The 14,790-nt window shown below is 37.6% G+C and overlaps 2 protein-coding genes across 4 annotated transcripts; both read left to right on the forward strand.

Moving 5' to 3' along the window:
• Positions 1-1,161: 1,161 nt before the first annotated feature.
• On the forward strand, positions 1,162-6,535 carry LOC107845527 (cold-responsive protein kinase 1). Of its 3 annotated transcripts, none has more exons than XM_016689891.2 (7): positions 1,162-1,395; positions 3,478-3,629; positions 3,773-3,888; positions 3,990-4,200; positions 4,972-5,209; positions 5,388-5,538; positions 5,810-6,535. In XM_016689891.2, the coding sequence occupies exons 2-7, from the start codon at positions 3,560-3,562 to the stop codon at positions 6,197-6,199; spliced, it is 1,176 nt and encodes a 391-aa protein (XP_016545377.2). In that variant the 5' UTR covers positions 1,162-1,395; positions 3,478-3,559; the 3' UTR covers positions 6,200-6,535. The 3 variants fall into 3 exon arrangements, with proteins under 3 accessions (XP_016545377.2, XP_016545378.1, XP_016545379.1); XM_016689892.2 differs by having other exon boundaries at positions 1,165-1,454; XM_016689893.2 differs by lacking the exon at positions 1,162-1,395 and adding an exon at positions 1,531-1,780.
• Positions 6,536-9,142: 2,607 nt separating this feature from the next.
• On the forward strand, positions 9,143-14,614 carry LOC107845535 (probable protein phosphatase 2C 6). The gene is made up of 5 exons (XM_016689912.2): positions 9,143-10,232; positions 11,736-12,113; positions 12,982-13,099; positions 13,229-13,452; positions 13,576-14,614. The coding sequence occupies exons 1-5, from the start codon at positions 9,966-9,968 to the stop codon at positions 14,215-14,217; spliced, it is 1,629 nt and encodes a 542-aa protein (XP_016545398.2). The 5' UTR covers positions 9,143-9,965; the 3' UTR covers positions 14,218-14,614.
• Positions 14,615-14,790: the final 176 nt, after the last annotated feature.

Genomic DNA, 14,790 nt, shown 5'->3' on the forward strand with positions numbered 1-14,790 from the left:
CAAATGAGCAACTGGATGACAACTAATTTGGTAACCCTCGTCATCGCAATTTATATGAGTTAGTTTGATTTCACATGAAATTTAACGAAGGTCATTTAAAAATTGTGATTGAAGTATAGGAGAATTGACTAGGAGGGTCAGAATATAAATTTGTTTAATAACACACGAATTACATAGGAGAAGCAAAATGCATTAGACGAATGTCGTATAATAAGCTCATGACAGGACGGTAGATAAAAGCTGAATTCAATCTCAAGTCTCTACGCAACAACTACTTCCCAACCACTCAGTCATGCCATTACGGGTGACCATCCTCCTTGGACCCACAACTACATAGGAGAAGTAAAATCGCGTTAAACAAACCTCATGCTACAAGCTAATGACAGGATGATAAATAAAAGCTGAATTCGATCTCAATTAGTCCCCACCTAAAAGAATTACTTTGCAACCAGTCAACCATGTCGTTATGGGCGACCATCCGCCTTGGGACTCACAACTACACATATGTTGCACTCTAGTAACCTGTTTGCTCTTCAATAACACACAAACTACACAGGACAAACAAAAACACATCAGACAAATCCCATGCAACGACCTCACGACAGGACAGTAGATAAAGGTTGAATTCAATCTCAAATTTTCATGTAAACTCAACCATGTCGTCACGAGCGACCATCCTCCTTGGGACCCACAACTACACATATGTTGCTCTAGTAACCTGTTTACTGTTCAATAACACACAAACTACACAGGACAAACAAAAACACATTAGACAAATCCCATGCAACAAGCTCACGACAGTACGGTAGATAAAGGTTGAATTCAATCTCAAGTTCCCACGTAAAAAAAAACTACTTTCCAACCACTCAATCATGTCGTTACGAGCGACCATCCTTCTTGGAACCCACAACTACACATATGCTGCTCTAGTAATCTGTTTGCTGTTCAATAACACACAAATTACATAGGACAAACAAAAACACATCAGACAAATTCCACACAACGAGCTTACGACATGACGATAGATAAAGGTTGAATTAATCTCAAATTTTCACTAAAGAGAACTATTTTTCAACCACTCAACCATTTCGTTACGGACGACCATCCTCATTGGGACCCACAAACTATACATATGTTAGTTGTACTAGTAAAATTAAATGGGTTTGACTATTAAGCACCAAGGTTACGTCTTGTAAATTCACCTTCCTGGTAGTCTCATATGACCTGACAAAGTCTTCTTCTTCATTCATGTACTTTCTTTGGGACGTGTCTGCAATTATTAAGTATTACTACTATTATTTGTGTGAACAAGAATTTTTTTCCCCTTAACAGACTTCCATTAGACTATCAACACTCCAAGGATCCATCCCATTTTAGCTTTTTGGGAACTTTGAGGTACATCACAAACCTCAAAAACAGCAATATCACTTGGCTTTTGTTTCTGCTATTTTGAGGTACTTTGGTTTTGACTTTCATTTTTTTGATTGTTAATGGTTTGTTCTTTGATGGGGTTTTCCTCTTTTTCATTTTTAAGTATTCTTTATGTGAATCTTGGTGATGTCTGTGATTTCGAATAGCTGATTTCGAATAGCTAGTTTATAGTATTATCTTATATGGTGTCTATCCATATTTGTTGTTTGCTTTTTTTTTTGTTTGATTATACTGTTATCAGTTCCACGCCTCTGCTTCATTTGAGGTAATGGAATGGACTGCATATACTTTATTACGTAAAAAACCCAAAACAGCAATATTACTTGGCTTTTGTTTCTGCTATTTTGAGGTACTTTTGCTTTGACTTCCAATTTTTTTTTGATTGTTAATGATTTGTTCTGTGATGGGCTTTTCCTCTTTTTTCTTTTTAAGTATTCTTTCTGTGAATCTTGGTGATCTCTATGATTTCAAATAGCTAGTTTATATTATTACCTTGTGGGCGTCTTGTTTCTTTTATTATCTAGGGGTGTGATATCCATTTTTGTTGTTTACTTTTATGTTTTTCATTGGTTATATTGTTATCTGTCCCGAGCTGGGGTGTATTAGAAACCCCGCCTCTCTACTTCATTTGAGGTACTTTTGCTTTGACTTCCTATTTTTTGGGTTATTAATGATTTGGTCTTTGATGGGGTTTTCCTATTTTTCATTTTTAAGTATTCTTTATGTGATTCTTGATTCCCAGAAGGGTCTACTTGATATTACTTTGAGATCAAGAATTCAAGCTTAAATAAGTTGTTTTTTTCCTCAAAGTTTGAATCTTTATGAAAATCTCTCTAAATATTGGACTTGACAGTGTGTAATCTGGACTGGTAATTACTGTTTTCCTGTTTTTTTCTCGAAGTTTGAATCTTTTTGAAAACTGCACCCAAGGGTGTGGCCTAGTGGTTCAATAAAGTGGAATGAGCACGATGAGGTCCAGGTTCAATTCCCAACAGAGACAAACATCTGTTCTAGCCTTGGTAGACAGTGTTATCTAATACCTGTTGCTGGTGGGAGGTGACAGGTATCCCGTGGATTTAGTCGACGTGTGCGCAAGCTGGCCCGGACACCACGGTTATCCAAAACAAAAAGGAAAAGCTTTATGAAAACCCCTTTATATATTGGACTTGATACTTATAATCTGAGCTGCTAACATTTGCTTTTTTTCCTGTTTTTCTTTTTTGGATTTTATTGGGGTTGATTTTGAAGCAAATATTGAGCTAAGAGTACTATCATGAGCCTTGAAATGAAGATATTAGATTGATTCTATTAAATGCCTCAATTAGATAAACCATGATTGTATATATACTATATTTCTGTATTTGTATGACAAGAGGAAGTTGCTTGGGCGGTAAGCACACCTTTCCTCCAACCCAAAGGTTCGAGTCAACATGGGAGCAAACAAGGGAGGGAGCTCCTAGAGAGGGGTTAAAAAAGAAAAAGTTATGCTATGTATTTTTATATGTTCTTTCGTTTTATGTTTTCTCAAGGTTGTAGTGTCGATCTCATAAACAGTTGAACAAACCTTATGTTTTTGGTTGAGAAATTGTTTTCTTGTACTTCACCGTGTCCACCTCTTTTAGTCGTTGTGCTCAGCGTCTGACCACCAAGGCAGGGGTAAGCTCTTTGTCTAGCCTTGTGTGCTTCTTTGGTTGTAGACAGGGTGAAAGTGGTCTCCTTATACAGCTTTGGGAAATCCTTGCGTTATGAGCTAGCTTTTCGGGTTGAGCTAAGCTAATAGTTTGTTTCTTTAACGTTCCATGCTCCGTCAAGTTGGTAATCTGAGTTGAAACCCTTTTGCTTGGTCAATGAAGAAATTCCCCCTCCCCCAAAGTTGATGTTGGTTTGGACTTGGGCTGTCCGACTTCTTTTAGGCATTAAGTACCCTCTTGCACCAATCTTAATCATGATGTTTACGCCATCTTTTTATATAGCAGTGCATTCCTGTAAACTGTGATGTTCCAGTTTAGTTGGCGGTCATAGTGAGACTTTTCTTTACTTTCGCAGGCATCGATTTTGGTTTCGGTTTCTCCCGAAGCAGCTTTTGATTGGTATCACATACAGAGGGTCATTGTTGCATCCTAAAGTTATGACTTGCTTCCCTTTATTCTGTAGAAAACATCACTCATCAACTAGGCATCCATCCGAATTTGATGGTGGTAAGCACTAGACGTCCGCCGTTTATATAATTTTTTGGATGGTTCTTAATAATTGTGCCATTCAACGATCTTTTATCATTTTGTATATCGCATATAATTTGTTCTGTACGTTGAAAAGATTCTAATAAGTTGATTCATAACAGAGCTCTCCGGCGTCAAGAATGTCACGCTTTTCTCGTATAAGCAGTTAAGAATTGCCACAGATGATTTTAGTCCCGTGAATAAAATCGGAGAGGGCGGATTTGGTTCTGTTTATAAGGTAATGACAACCATTTTCCTTATACCTTGTTATGAATTTGTGGTTCAAATGTTATGTCTTTACGAGTCTTATGGATTGTTACCGTGCGATGCTGTGAGCAGGGAAGGCTAAAAAGTGGGAAAATGGCTGCGATAAAGGTTCTTTCAAGTGAATCAAAGCAGGGCGTCAGGGAGTTCTTGACCGAAATTAAAGTAATTTCAGACGTTGAGCATGAAAATTTAGTCAAACTCTATGGCTGTTGTATAGAAGACGATCACAGGATTTTGGTCTACAACTATCTTGAAAATAACAGCCTTGCTCAAACACTTCTTGGTAATTCTATTTTTCTCGATCTCTCAACTTCTAGTTGTTACGAGCATTTTAGACCTAATATTGAGTCAGTTTATCTTCCTTTGAATGTATATAGCTCAACTATTCTGGTGAGCCTGTATCTAATTTTCACTCGGGATTTTTTTTTCAACCGCTGCCTAGGAGCTCCCACCTTTTTGCTCCCTTGGTGACTTGAACTCACAACCTCAGGGTTAGAAGTGGAGGTTGCTTACCATCCGAGCAACCCCGTCTTGTCCGTCTTGGATGGGTGCAAACTAGCTAAGTTGTTTATTTCGTACATCAACAAATTGCATTGCCGGACTAGTGTTTCTTGTCGATTGTTGTAAATCATCATCTTCAAATGTTAGACTGGATTATATTTTATGCTTAAACATGGCAAATGCATTTGAAGTTGTCCTTATTCAAGGTGGGGTGGACGCCGTGCGGATTTAAGAAGAGTATTTACCAAGCCAACCTCTTGTCACACGATGTTTGAAGTATTAGTTCAATTGAAAGTTAATCGAGAAGACCAAGGAGTGTTACGTGCTTCACACGATTCAGCACAAAGTTGATGTAAAACGCATGAACTTGAATAATCTATCTGTTAAATTAGTAAAATGATTCTGGCGTCCTTGCTGAATCTTGAAGAATTCTGTGACTTTGCATCTTGCTCCTTCTTGTGATTTCTATATCGTCGATCGACATACAGATTCCTTGTGTGCTTTCTTGGAGGCAAAGTAGATAAACACATTGTTCTGCATATTTTGCATACAGGTGGAGGACACAGTAGCATCCAGTTCAATTGGCGAACACGGACTAAAATTTGCGTTGGAGTTGCAAAGGGGCTAGCTTATCTTCATGAGCAAGTGAAACCACATATAATTCACCGTGATATCAAAGCGAGTAATATTCTCCTCGATAAAGACTTGACACCCAAGATTTCAGATTTTGGCCTGGCAAAGCTCATTCCCCCTAACGCGACACATGTTAGTACGCGCGTTGCAGGAACCATGTAAGAATTCTATCTGCAAATTCTTCCGATATCTCTTCTTGTCGTCATGTTGTTCTTAAATTCCATCTCGAGTTCATGTTCAAAAAGCATGCTAGTAGTACGTTTCTTTTTAGATCGATGCTGTCGTGAATAGAGGAGTATCTAACTTCATGGGCTCAAATCCACGTCTTTTGTCCAGTGGTTATTTGGCACCGGAGTATGCAATTAGAGGGCAGGCAACACGTAAATCAGATGTTTACAGTTATGGCGTCCTTCTGATAGAAATCGTCACTGGAAGATGCAACACAAACTCACGTTTACCTATTGACGAACAATATCTCCTTGAACGGGTATGCCTTTTCAAACCATACATACATTTCATTTTAATGATCATATGGTTGCTGCATATGGCGAGAACACAAGCAAAAACTGAAACTCGATACTAACTGATTCATGAATTCACATGCGGCAATGAAAATCATCACGGCAAGATCAACATAACGCATAAAAGAGAAGAACGAATCATTTTCTTTGCTTCTCTCTTTTCGCTTGCGTCTATAACCTCTAAATGACTATGATGAATGCTTTGGTTGACTATATCTTCGCGTGCGTGTGTTACAGACGTGGCAACTTTATGAGAGGAAGGAGCTGGTATTGCTAGTAGACACGTCTCTAGACGGAGCTTTTGATGCTGAACAGGCCTGCAGGTTCTTGAAAATTGGGCTCCTCTGCACTCAAGACGCCTTAAAGCTTCGGCCATCCATGTCGACTATTCTCAAGATGCTAACCGGTGAGATGGAGGTCGATAACAATAAGATAACGAAACCAGGGTTGATCTCCGATTTCATGGACCTCAAGATCAAAAACAACGCGCCTAAACTTCACCCTGAACAAATCAACGCGGCATATGACTATGTATTATCCTCGGACAATACAACAACTTTGCCATCGACGAGTTCTTCTCAAGGTAACTCGACATTCACAACTGTTGCATATGATCAAAGCATTTGAGCTTAAGATTTTGAGTGAATGGAAAATTTTGGAGTGGTGGAGGGAGGTTCCGCCATCCCGACCAGTGAATCATTAAGATTCCTTGTTCGATAGAATCTTTTACATTCACAAGTTCCGTCGTTCCCATCACTTCTGACTTGAAGGAAAAATAGTTTTTGGTTAAATATTATACTTTCAACTTGCTTTGTTTCATTCTTTTTGTATGCATTTTGGGGTTGATCAGCATATGTAAATTGTTCACATGTTAGATATATAGTGTATGTTGTAAATTTGGTTGAGTTGAATTCAAGAAATGTAATTCTCTCTAGCTGGTAAATGGACAAATTTTCAAGGGTGTCTTGGTCATTTCATCTTTAATTTACTCTTACCAATTTCGGTGAAGTTGCCGCCACGTGACCAGGAGGTTACGGGTTCAAGCCTTGAAAATTGCCTCCGGCAGAAATGCAATGCAAGGCTGCGTGGGGTCCTTCCTCGAACACCGCTCATAGCGGTAGCTTTAGTGTACCGGGCTGCACGTAATTTCAGTAAGTAGCTTAGTCGGTTGAGTCTCTATCTTTACGAGGTAGGGATAAGCTATGAGTATACTCTACTTCGGAAAAAAGACGAGTATTGACAAAGATAACCGCCGAATCGGAAGAATTGAGTGCTATCATTAAGCTTTGTACCGGCTAGGTTCACGAGTTGGAGATAAGCGGACTCGAACCGTTGACATCCGCCGCAGGGTAAACCACCGCCTCTCAGGTCCCCCGATTGATTCTACCATAGAAGCCAATGAGAGACAATTACTCCCACCAAACACAGCTTACTACTTTCATTGTACCTCTTATGATGCATCGTATAAATCGTATTCTATAACGCGTTCTATAATTTGTATTCATTGAATTTCAAACGGGTGGTCTCAAGCACGTTAGCGGCCTAAAGACAAAATCGGGCTCTCATCTAATGCGATTTATGTGTTAAAAAAGTGATTTACTTATTCGGTCATTTAAGAGTGTAAAAAAATAAGTCTATTAAAAATAAAATTAATCAATGTTCGATGTGAATTTAATTAAACAATCATTAAATTTGTTTAAAGCTTACATATTTAGAAACTACATAAAAGTTTAAAAACATCTATAAGACATAATAGTTAACGAACAAACAAACGACCCTTAAGATTCATAAAATAAATACCGTATTTAGGTTAAAGCCTCTCTGTTCGACTACACCTACTCCTTCGATGAAAAATTACATTACACATAAATATTTTTTTAACTTAAAATATCATATATTAAATTATTTTAACTTTGCCATAATTTTTTTATTTTTTATTTTTGGAAATAAAAAACAAAAGGGGGGCATGACAAAATATTGTCCTTGGATTCTCTGTTTGTTTAAACGTCTTTATAGATTCTCTTGTCGACATTAATTTCTTGTTGTCTAAGAGCCACATTTTTATTTTATAATAATAATAATAATAATAATAATACAATTTTTCTAGTACGAAATAAACAATAACAACAACAACAACAACAACAACAACAATAATAATAATAATAATAATAATAATAATAATAATAATAATATGCATTGAATGATCTATTTCTTGTTGTCATGCACTGTATAATTATTAAATTATATTAACAACTCAATATGTGTAGTGTATTTATCAATACAGGCGGAGCCATCATTATACATCTCAACGAAATTAAAGTATTTATAATATCATCATTTAACAAAACGATAAGAAGAGCGGACTTAATTGGTATCAGACTTCAAAAGAGATTTTCGTTTACTAATATACTAAACGCAATAATTGACCATTTATGTATCGATATTTCAATAAAAATACTTGTATACATCAAAAATGCGAACGGAGCCATCATTATACATCTCTTCATTGATAAAGAGAATAAAGTATCTGTAATATCGTCACTTGACGATAAAAGAGGGGGCTTGGCCGGTAGTCTGGTACCGGGCTCTAAAAGAATTTTTCTATTAGTCTGCTGTAACTAACAGTCCTCCATTAATTATGTATAATCATTTCAATAAAAATATTTGTATGCATAAAAAATACGAGCGAAGCCATAATTATACATCTCTTTATTAACAAAGAAATTAAAGTATTCGCAATATTGCCACTCGACGATAAAAAGAGGGGGCTTGGCTGGTACGAGACTTTAAAAGAGTTTTTCTATTTATTAGTACACTACGCGCTATAGCTAACAGTTCTCCATTAGTTATGTATCAGCATTTCAATAAAAATACTTATATACATTAAAAACATGGGCAGAGCCATTAATTATTATACATGTCTTCATTAATTATTGTACATGTCTTCATTAATAAAGAAATTAAAATATCTGTAATATTGCCACTCGACGATAAAAAAAAGGAACTTAACTAGTACCAAGCTTTAAAGAGTTTTTATTTACTAATACACTGCACCCTATAACTAATAGTCCTCCATTAGTCATGTATCAACATCTCAATAAAATTGCATGTATGCAAAAAAAAAATACAGGCGAAACCACCATTATACATCTCTTCAGTGATAAAGAAATTAAAGTATCTACAATATCGTCATTTGTCAATAAGAAGAGGAGGCTTGGCTGGTACGAAATTTTAAAATAGTTTTTCTATTTACTAGTACACTACACGCTATAACCAACAGTCTTCCATTAGTTATGTATCAACATCTCAATAAAAATACTCGTATGCATCAAAAATACGGGCGGAGCCCCCACGATAACATCAAAGTTAGGAGGCAAAGTGTGAAGTTAAAAGCTTAAGATACAACTTTACTAAATACAAAAAGTATTGGGACTACTTTGTAATTTTCACAACATAAACAAATGGCGGATAAGTCCAAATTTCATTCAATTTCAAATAGTAACTTTTCAACAGCACACACGACCAGCTCAATTATTTATTTATTTATTTATTATTATTATTATAACCTATAGTTGCAAATTTTATAAACTATAGTATATTATACAGTTCATAAAATCTATACCTACTCACACTTTACACCCTCACCTGATTATTTTTCCATCTGTTTTTACCTGTAATTTTCATTTGATTTTCGTTGATTTCTAGGTTTTTTAGTTGTAATGTTGTTTATGTAACAATTTGATTTTTAAGATTCTCTTAATCTTATAATAGTCATTACAAAAACAAGAATGTTAATTAAGTTTTTTTAGTAACATTTGAGTTTTTTGTTTTTATAATCGTGGTGTTGAGGTTAGTTTTAATTTAACGGAAAGTATTGCCTAGTGTTGTTTTTGTCTATGTTGGAAAAAATTGATTTTTTTTTTATAATCGTGGTGTCTGGGATGAATATTAGGTAACAAACAGGAAGAATCAGCTAGTGTTTTTTTGTATTTGCTGGGAAAATTTGATTTTTTTTTATAACTGTGGTGTCTGGGACGATTATTAGGTAGCAGACGGGAAGAATCACCTAGTGTTTTTTTGTTTGTGCAAGAAAAAAATGATTTTTTTTTATAACCGTGGTGTCTGGGACGAATATTAGGTAGCAGACTGGAAGAATCACCTAGTATTTTTTGTCTGCTGAGAAAATTTGATTTTTTTTGGTAACCGTGGTGTCCGGGATGAATATTAGGTAACAGACGGGAAGAATCACCTAGTATTTTTTTGTCTGCAGAGAAAATTTGATTTTTTTTGGTAACCGTGGTGTCCGGGATGAATATTAGGTAGCAGACGGGAGGAATCACCTATTGTTTTTTTGTGTGTTGAGAAAATTTGATTTTTTTTTTGGAGCAAAAGAATGGGAATTTGCTATTCATCAAGAAAAGGGAAGAAGAGTGAAAATGAGAGTAAAAAGTTTGATTTGAAGTTGAGGAAGAGCAGTTCTTCTAATGGTGATTTTAGTACATTTATAAGCAAGTTGAGTGCAGGAGGAGGAGGAGGAGCTGAGGTGGGGCTTGAGCAGATTCATGGAAGGTTAATTGGGAATGGTGGTAGTAGTGTTGCTTGTTTATATACTCAGCAAGGGAAAAAAGGTATCAATCAAGATGCCATGATTGTTTGGGAGGTTTGTCACTTAACTATCTTGATGATAAAATAGTGTATTTGTGTTATTTTTCCACTGTTTGAGCTGAGTGTCTATCGGAAACAGCCTCTCACAAGTTGGGGTGGAGTAAGGTAGGGCCAAGGGGTTTCGACAAAAAATTGATCTTCCTTTATATATATGTATAATAGATTTTGAACCCCCTATGATTTATTCGTGTGTTTACTTTTCATACTCTGAACTTCCTTAGTGAAAGGCCATGCTCCGAGACACACCCGGTCTGAGACCCCTCTTGTGGGATTTGACTTGCTATGTTGTTGTTGTTGTGTATGTATTTTCCCTCATTTTTGCATCTAATTCATAGGGTACTTGTCATATCCCACCAGTACTGTGTTTGGATGCACTCTTGAGTGTAAACTAAGTTGCTCGGACTCTCCAAAAATGTTGCCGCACCTGCGTCGGATCCTCCGAAAAAGCACTACTTTTGAAGGATCAGACATGCACTCGCTGACATTTTCGAAGAGTCCAAGCAACATAGAGCGTAATGTGCAGGAATGTCTCAGAATTGGAATCTGCTATTTGTTGTTCCTTAAGCACCTAAATGTGTATGTAAAAATTGAATCTTGGTGATCGTTTTAGCTATGAACTAGACTGATGCTTATGCTTACTATAACTCTTTGAAGAGGGTCTTTTGGCAACAGCCTCTCTACCTCTATGAGGTAGGGGTAAGGTCTGCATACACTCTACCCTCCCCTATGTTGCTCGGACTCTTCAAAAATGTCAACGGGTGCGTGTCGGATTCGCCAAAGCTAGTGTATTTTTGGAGAATCCGACACGGGTGCGGCATCGAAAGTGAAGATTTTGCGCAACTTAGACTCTCCCCATGTGGGATTTCGCTGGGTATGCTGTTGTTGTTGCTTACTATAACTCTATGGGCTCCATTTTGGAGTTCATTATGCTGATTTGAATTGCGCGCTCAGGAATAGTGCTGAGTTTATTTTAAAGGATTATGCTTCGATGTATATGTCATAATTGGAATCTCATTTAGTGTTAATAGTTGAACCTTCATACGAGCTCATCAAAGATTGATTAGGGAAGTGTAAAAGGATGAATAATCTGAAAATGGATCACATTTCCAGACTGCTGTATTTCTTCTTGTACCTTTTTATTTACTTTTGGGTTGTGGTGAATCTAAAAGTTGAATCTTTAAACAGTCTACACATGCTATTTTGTTCTTATGCTCCTTCAATTCATCAGCTAGGGTAGCTGTCTTAGCAAAGTAACTTTCCTGCTGATAGCCAAACACGATATGGTAGTTCACTCATAGATCTTTATCCCGGGCCCTCTTTGGAATTTTAGTCGGAGTTCTGCTTCATCTAATTACCATCATTGTTGAGCGTCAAAACTTGTGTAGGAAAGCGTAGCTATTATCTCTTGTTTCGTTTTATGTTATTTGACGAACGGTAAATTAATTTGTTCTTGTCTATTGGGTCAGTTAATGACTTGGTTGGAATGTTTCTACACTAGAATTATTGTTCGAGAAGCGATACAATCCTCTGTGGAGTATTTGATGGGCATGGTCCTCATGGTCATAAGGTTGCACAGAAAGTTCGAGATTATCTTCCAATTTTTCTGCGATCAGAGTGGGAAACTAAATCCTATGGTGATCAAAATGCTGTGTCTGAGAACGGAAATACTAATGGAGGCTTGCATTTTGACGACTTTGTGGATGATGATTTGGTCGAATCAGTGGAAGCTCAGAACAATGAAAATTTCCCAGAAATCCATCTGCCTCTTAAGAGGTCAATATTAAGGGCTTTTAGATCAATGGATAAGGAACTGAAGTTACACCCCTCAATTGACTGTTTCTGCAGCGGGTCAACTGCTGTTACTTTGGTAATGCAGGTAGTTACCGTAATCTTGGTTTCGTTTAGCTTCAGCTGGAATTGATGCAATTAAAACTAGTGCAACGTCACTAGACTGGAAAAGCAGTGTGGTCCATACTTGTCCGATATGCATGTTTTTGAATCATTCTACGTCAGTATCTAAAAAAAAAGGACAGTCCAGTGCACTAAAGCTACCGCTATGCGTGGTGTTCGGGGAAGGGCCCCACCACAAGGGTGTATCGTACTCAGCCTTACCTTGCATTTTTGCGAGAGGCTGTTTCCAAGGCTTGAATCCGTGATCTTCTGGTCACATGACAACAACTTTACCAGTTATTCATAGGCTCCCCTTCTAGATCAGTATCTAAGTGCATGTATTTATTTGCTTCTGCTGTCAAAAGAAGGATACAATAGTTTCTTCTCGTAAGTAATTCAGTATCAAAATCACTTTTACTTCTAGAGGACCTTGGTTAGTCCGCATATATGGAAAACTGGAATTGCTGGTATATATACTTTTAACATAATGCGTTCAAGACGAAATCTTCTTCAATCAACGCGTTTGCATTTTGTCAGAAGTGCAGGGCCTTTTCTTTACCTTGCACGTCATATTGCATGTAATTAGTTTGTGTCCCGACTTATTTAGAATTTACTTTGTGATTCTTCCTTAACTATTTCATGACTTTGCGTGTATGTAAAGTCATGTAGATTTTTGGATTGATGTATATCTCTGTTGACCAGGATATGATGTTGAAACATTATACTTCCAGAAAATAATAACGATTGAGTGGGAGGTTTGCACGTGATTCTGCTTTAGCATCGTTATATTTGCATCACTAATTGCTTAGCGTCTTGAAAGAGGGGATAATAACCGATCTTCTGAATGTCCTCAGGGCCAGGATATATTTGTTGGTAATGTTGGCGACTCGAGAGCTGTTTTGGCAACAAGAGATAAAGACGACAACTTAATGGCCGTGCAGTTGACAGTAGATTTGAAGCCTAATCTTCCAAGTCTGTCTGTCCGTCTGTTTCTCTCTTCCCTGCCCCGCCCAACACACGCTGTGCACATTAGCTGAAGCCAAAATCGCTTAAATTTATTTCAATTGTTTGAAATCAGTAGTTTTTGTCTTCGTCTTCTAGGAGAAGCTGCTAGAATCCATAAGTGTAAAGGAAGGGTTTTTGCACTACAAGACGAACCAGAGGTTGCACGTGTGTGGTTGCCAAACTGCGACTCTCCAGGTCTGGCAATGGCGAGAGCATTTGGTGATTTTTGTCTCAAGGATTTTGGTTTAATTTCTGTGCCGGATGTGTATTACCACCACATTACCGAAAGGGATGAGTTTGTCCTCCTTGCGACCGATGGGGTACTTTTCTTTATCTCATGTCGTTTAATCCTCTCTCGGCCATACAGACAACGTACAACATCTTATTCTTTATGACACCACATGTACATTTTTGGTTTCTTAATATTGACTTTCGCGATGTAGGTTTGGGATGTCCTTTCTAATAAGGAAGCTGTGGATATTGTGGCCTCCGCTCCCAGTCGTGCAACAGGTGGCCGAGCTCTTGTTGACTGTGCTACTAGAGCATGGAGACTAAAATATCCAACGTCAAAAAATGACGACTGTGCTATAGTATGCCTTTACCTAAACTCCACACCTGTACTCGATGTCAAGGTGACCGAAGGCCAAAATAAGCTGACAAATTCCCCCGAAATGGAAATTAAGACAAATACTATGGTCGGAAGTAAGCTGACAAATTCTCCTGAAGTGGAAATTAAGCCGAAAAATTCTCCTGAAGTGGAGATTAAGTCGACAAGTACTATAGATGGAGATGTTGGAATATCAGATACTGAAGTTATTTCTTCTCAGACTGTCGATCGTGAAGATCTCAGTACGACCAAGGGTTCCAGTGAGATAGTTCCAGTCGTTGAGTCCCTGGAAGAACAACATCCGGATAAGGGTCTCGGCCAGTCTAAGAGAAGTATAGCTGAGTTCCTCTCAACTGCACAAGATGACGAATGGTCAGCCCTCGAGGGAATTACCAGAGTTAACAGTCTTCTTAGTCTTCCTAGATTCTTGTCTGCTGGAAAAAGGTTGGTTATGCGACATCAACGCGTCAATATCTAGAGGTTAATCCGATGGCCTTCATCGGTATCCCTTCCTGCTGTTGTCAAAGATTCTGTAAATGAAACTGATAGGTGTAATAGTACAGCTTTAGAGTTAAGTTGCCATATCAGATGGCCGAACGGCCTGAAGCTATGTTACTCAGACTCTCCAAGGATGTCATAGCATTCGTGTCAGATACTTCAAAAATGCATGGCTTTTGGAGGATCTGACACACATCCCGAGAATATCTTTTAAGAGTCGGAGCAACATAGGCCTGAAGTGACAGATTGTTGTTCTTGTGGATTATCCAAATTGGCAATTCCTTTTTTTGTAGGAAAAGTTGTATTTGTTGCTTAAATTTGTGTACAGTGTCATTGAAGAGGGCTTAGTTGGAAATGAGTGCTTGTCATCCGAACAACTCTCTTTTTGTCGTAGTCAAACTTAGAGTTTCAAAACATCATTAATAAAGTTAGTTTGGTAAAATACACCTCTAAGAGCTCATTTCGTACGAGGGATAAGGGATAACATGTTCGGTTGAGATAAAATCACGGGATAGCTTATACCGAGGTTTCAGTGTTACTTTTACTTCACACT

The sequence above is a fragment of the Capsicum annuum genome, chromosome 10 (genome assembly GCF_002878395.1).
Source record: "Capsicum annuum cultivar UCD-10X-F1 chromosome 10, UCD10Xv1.1, whole genome shotgun sequence".
Taxonomy (NCBI): Eukaryota; Viridiplantae; Streptophyta; class Magnoliopsida; order Solanales; family Solanaceae; genus Capsicum; species Capsicum annuum.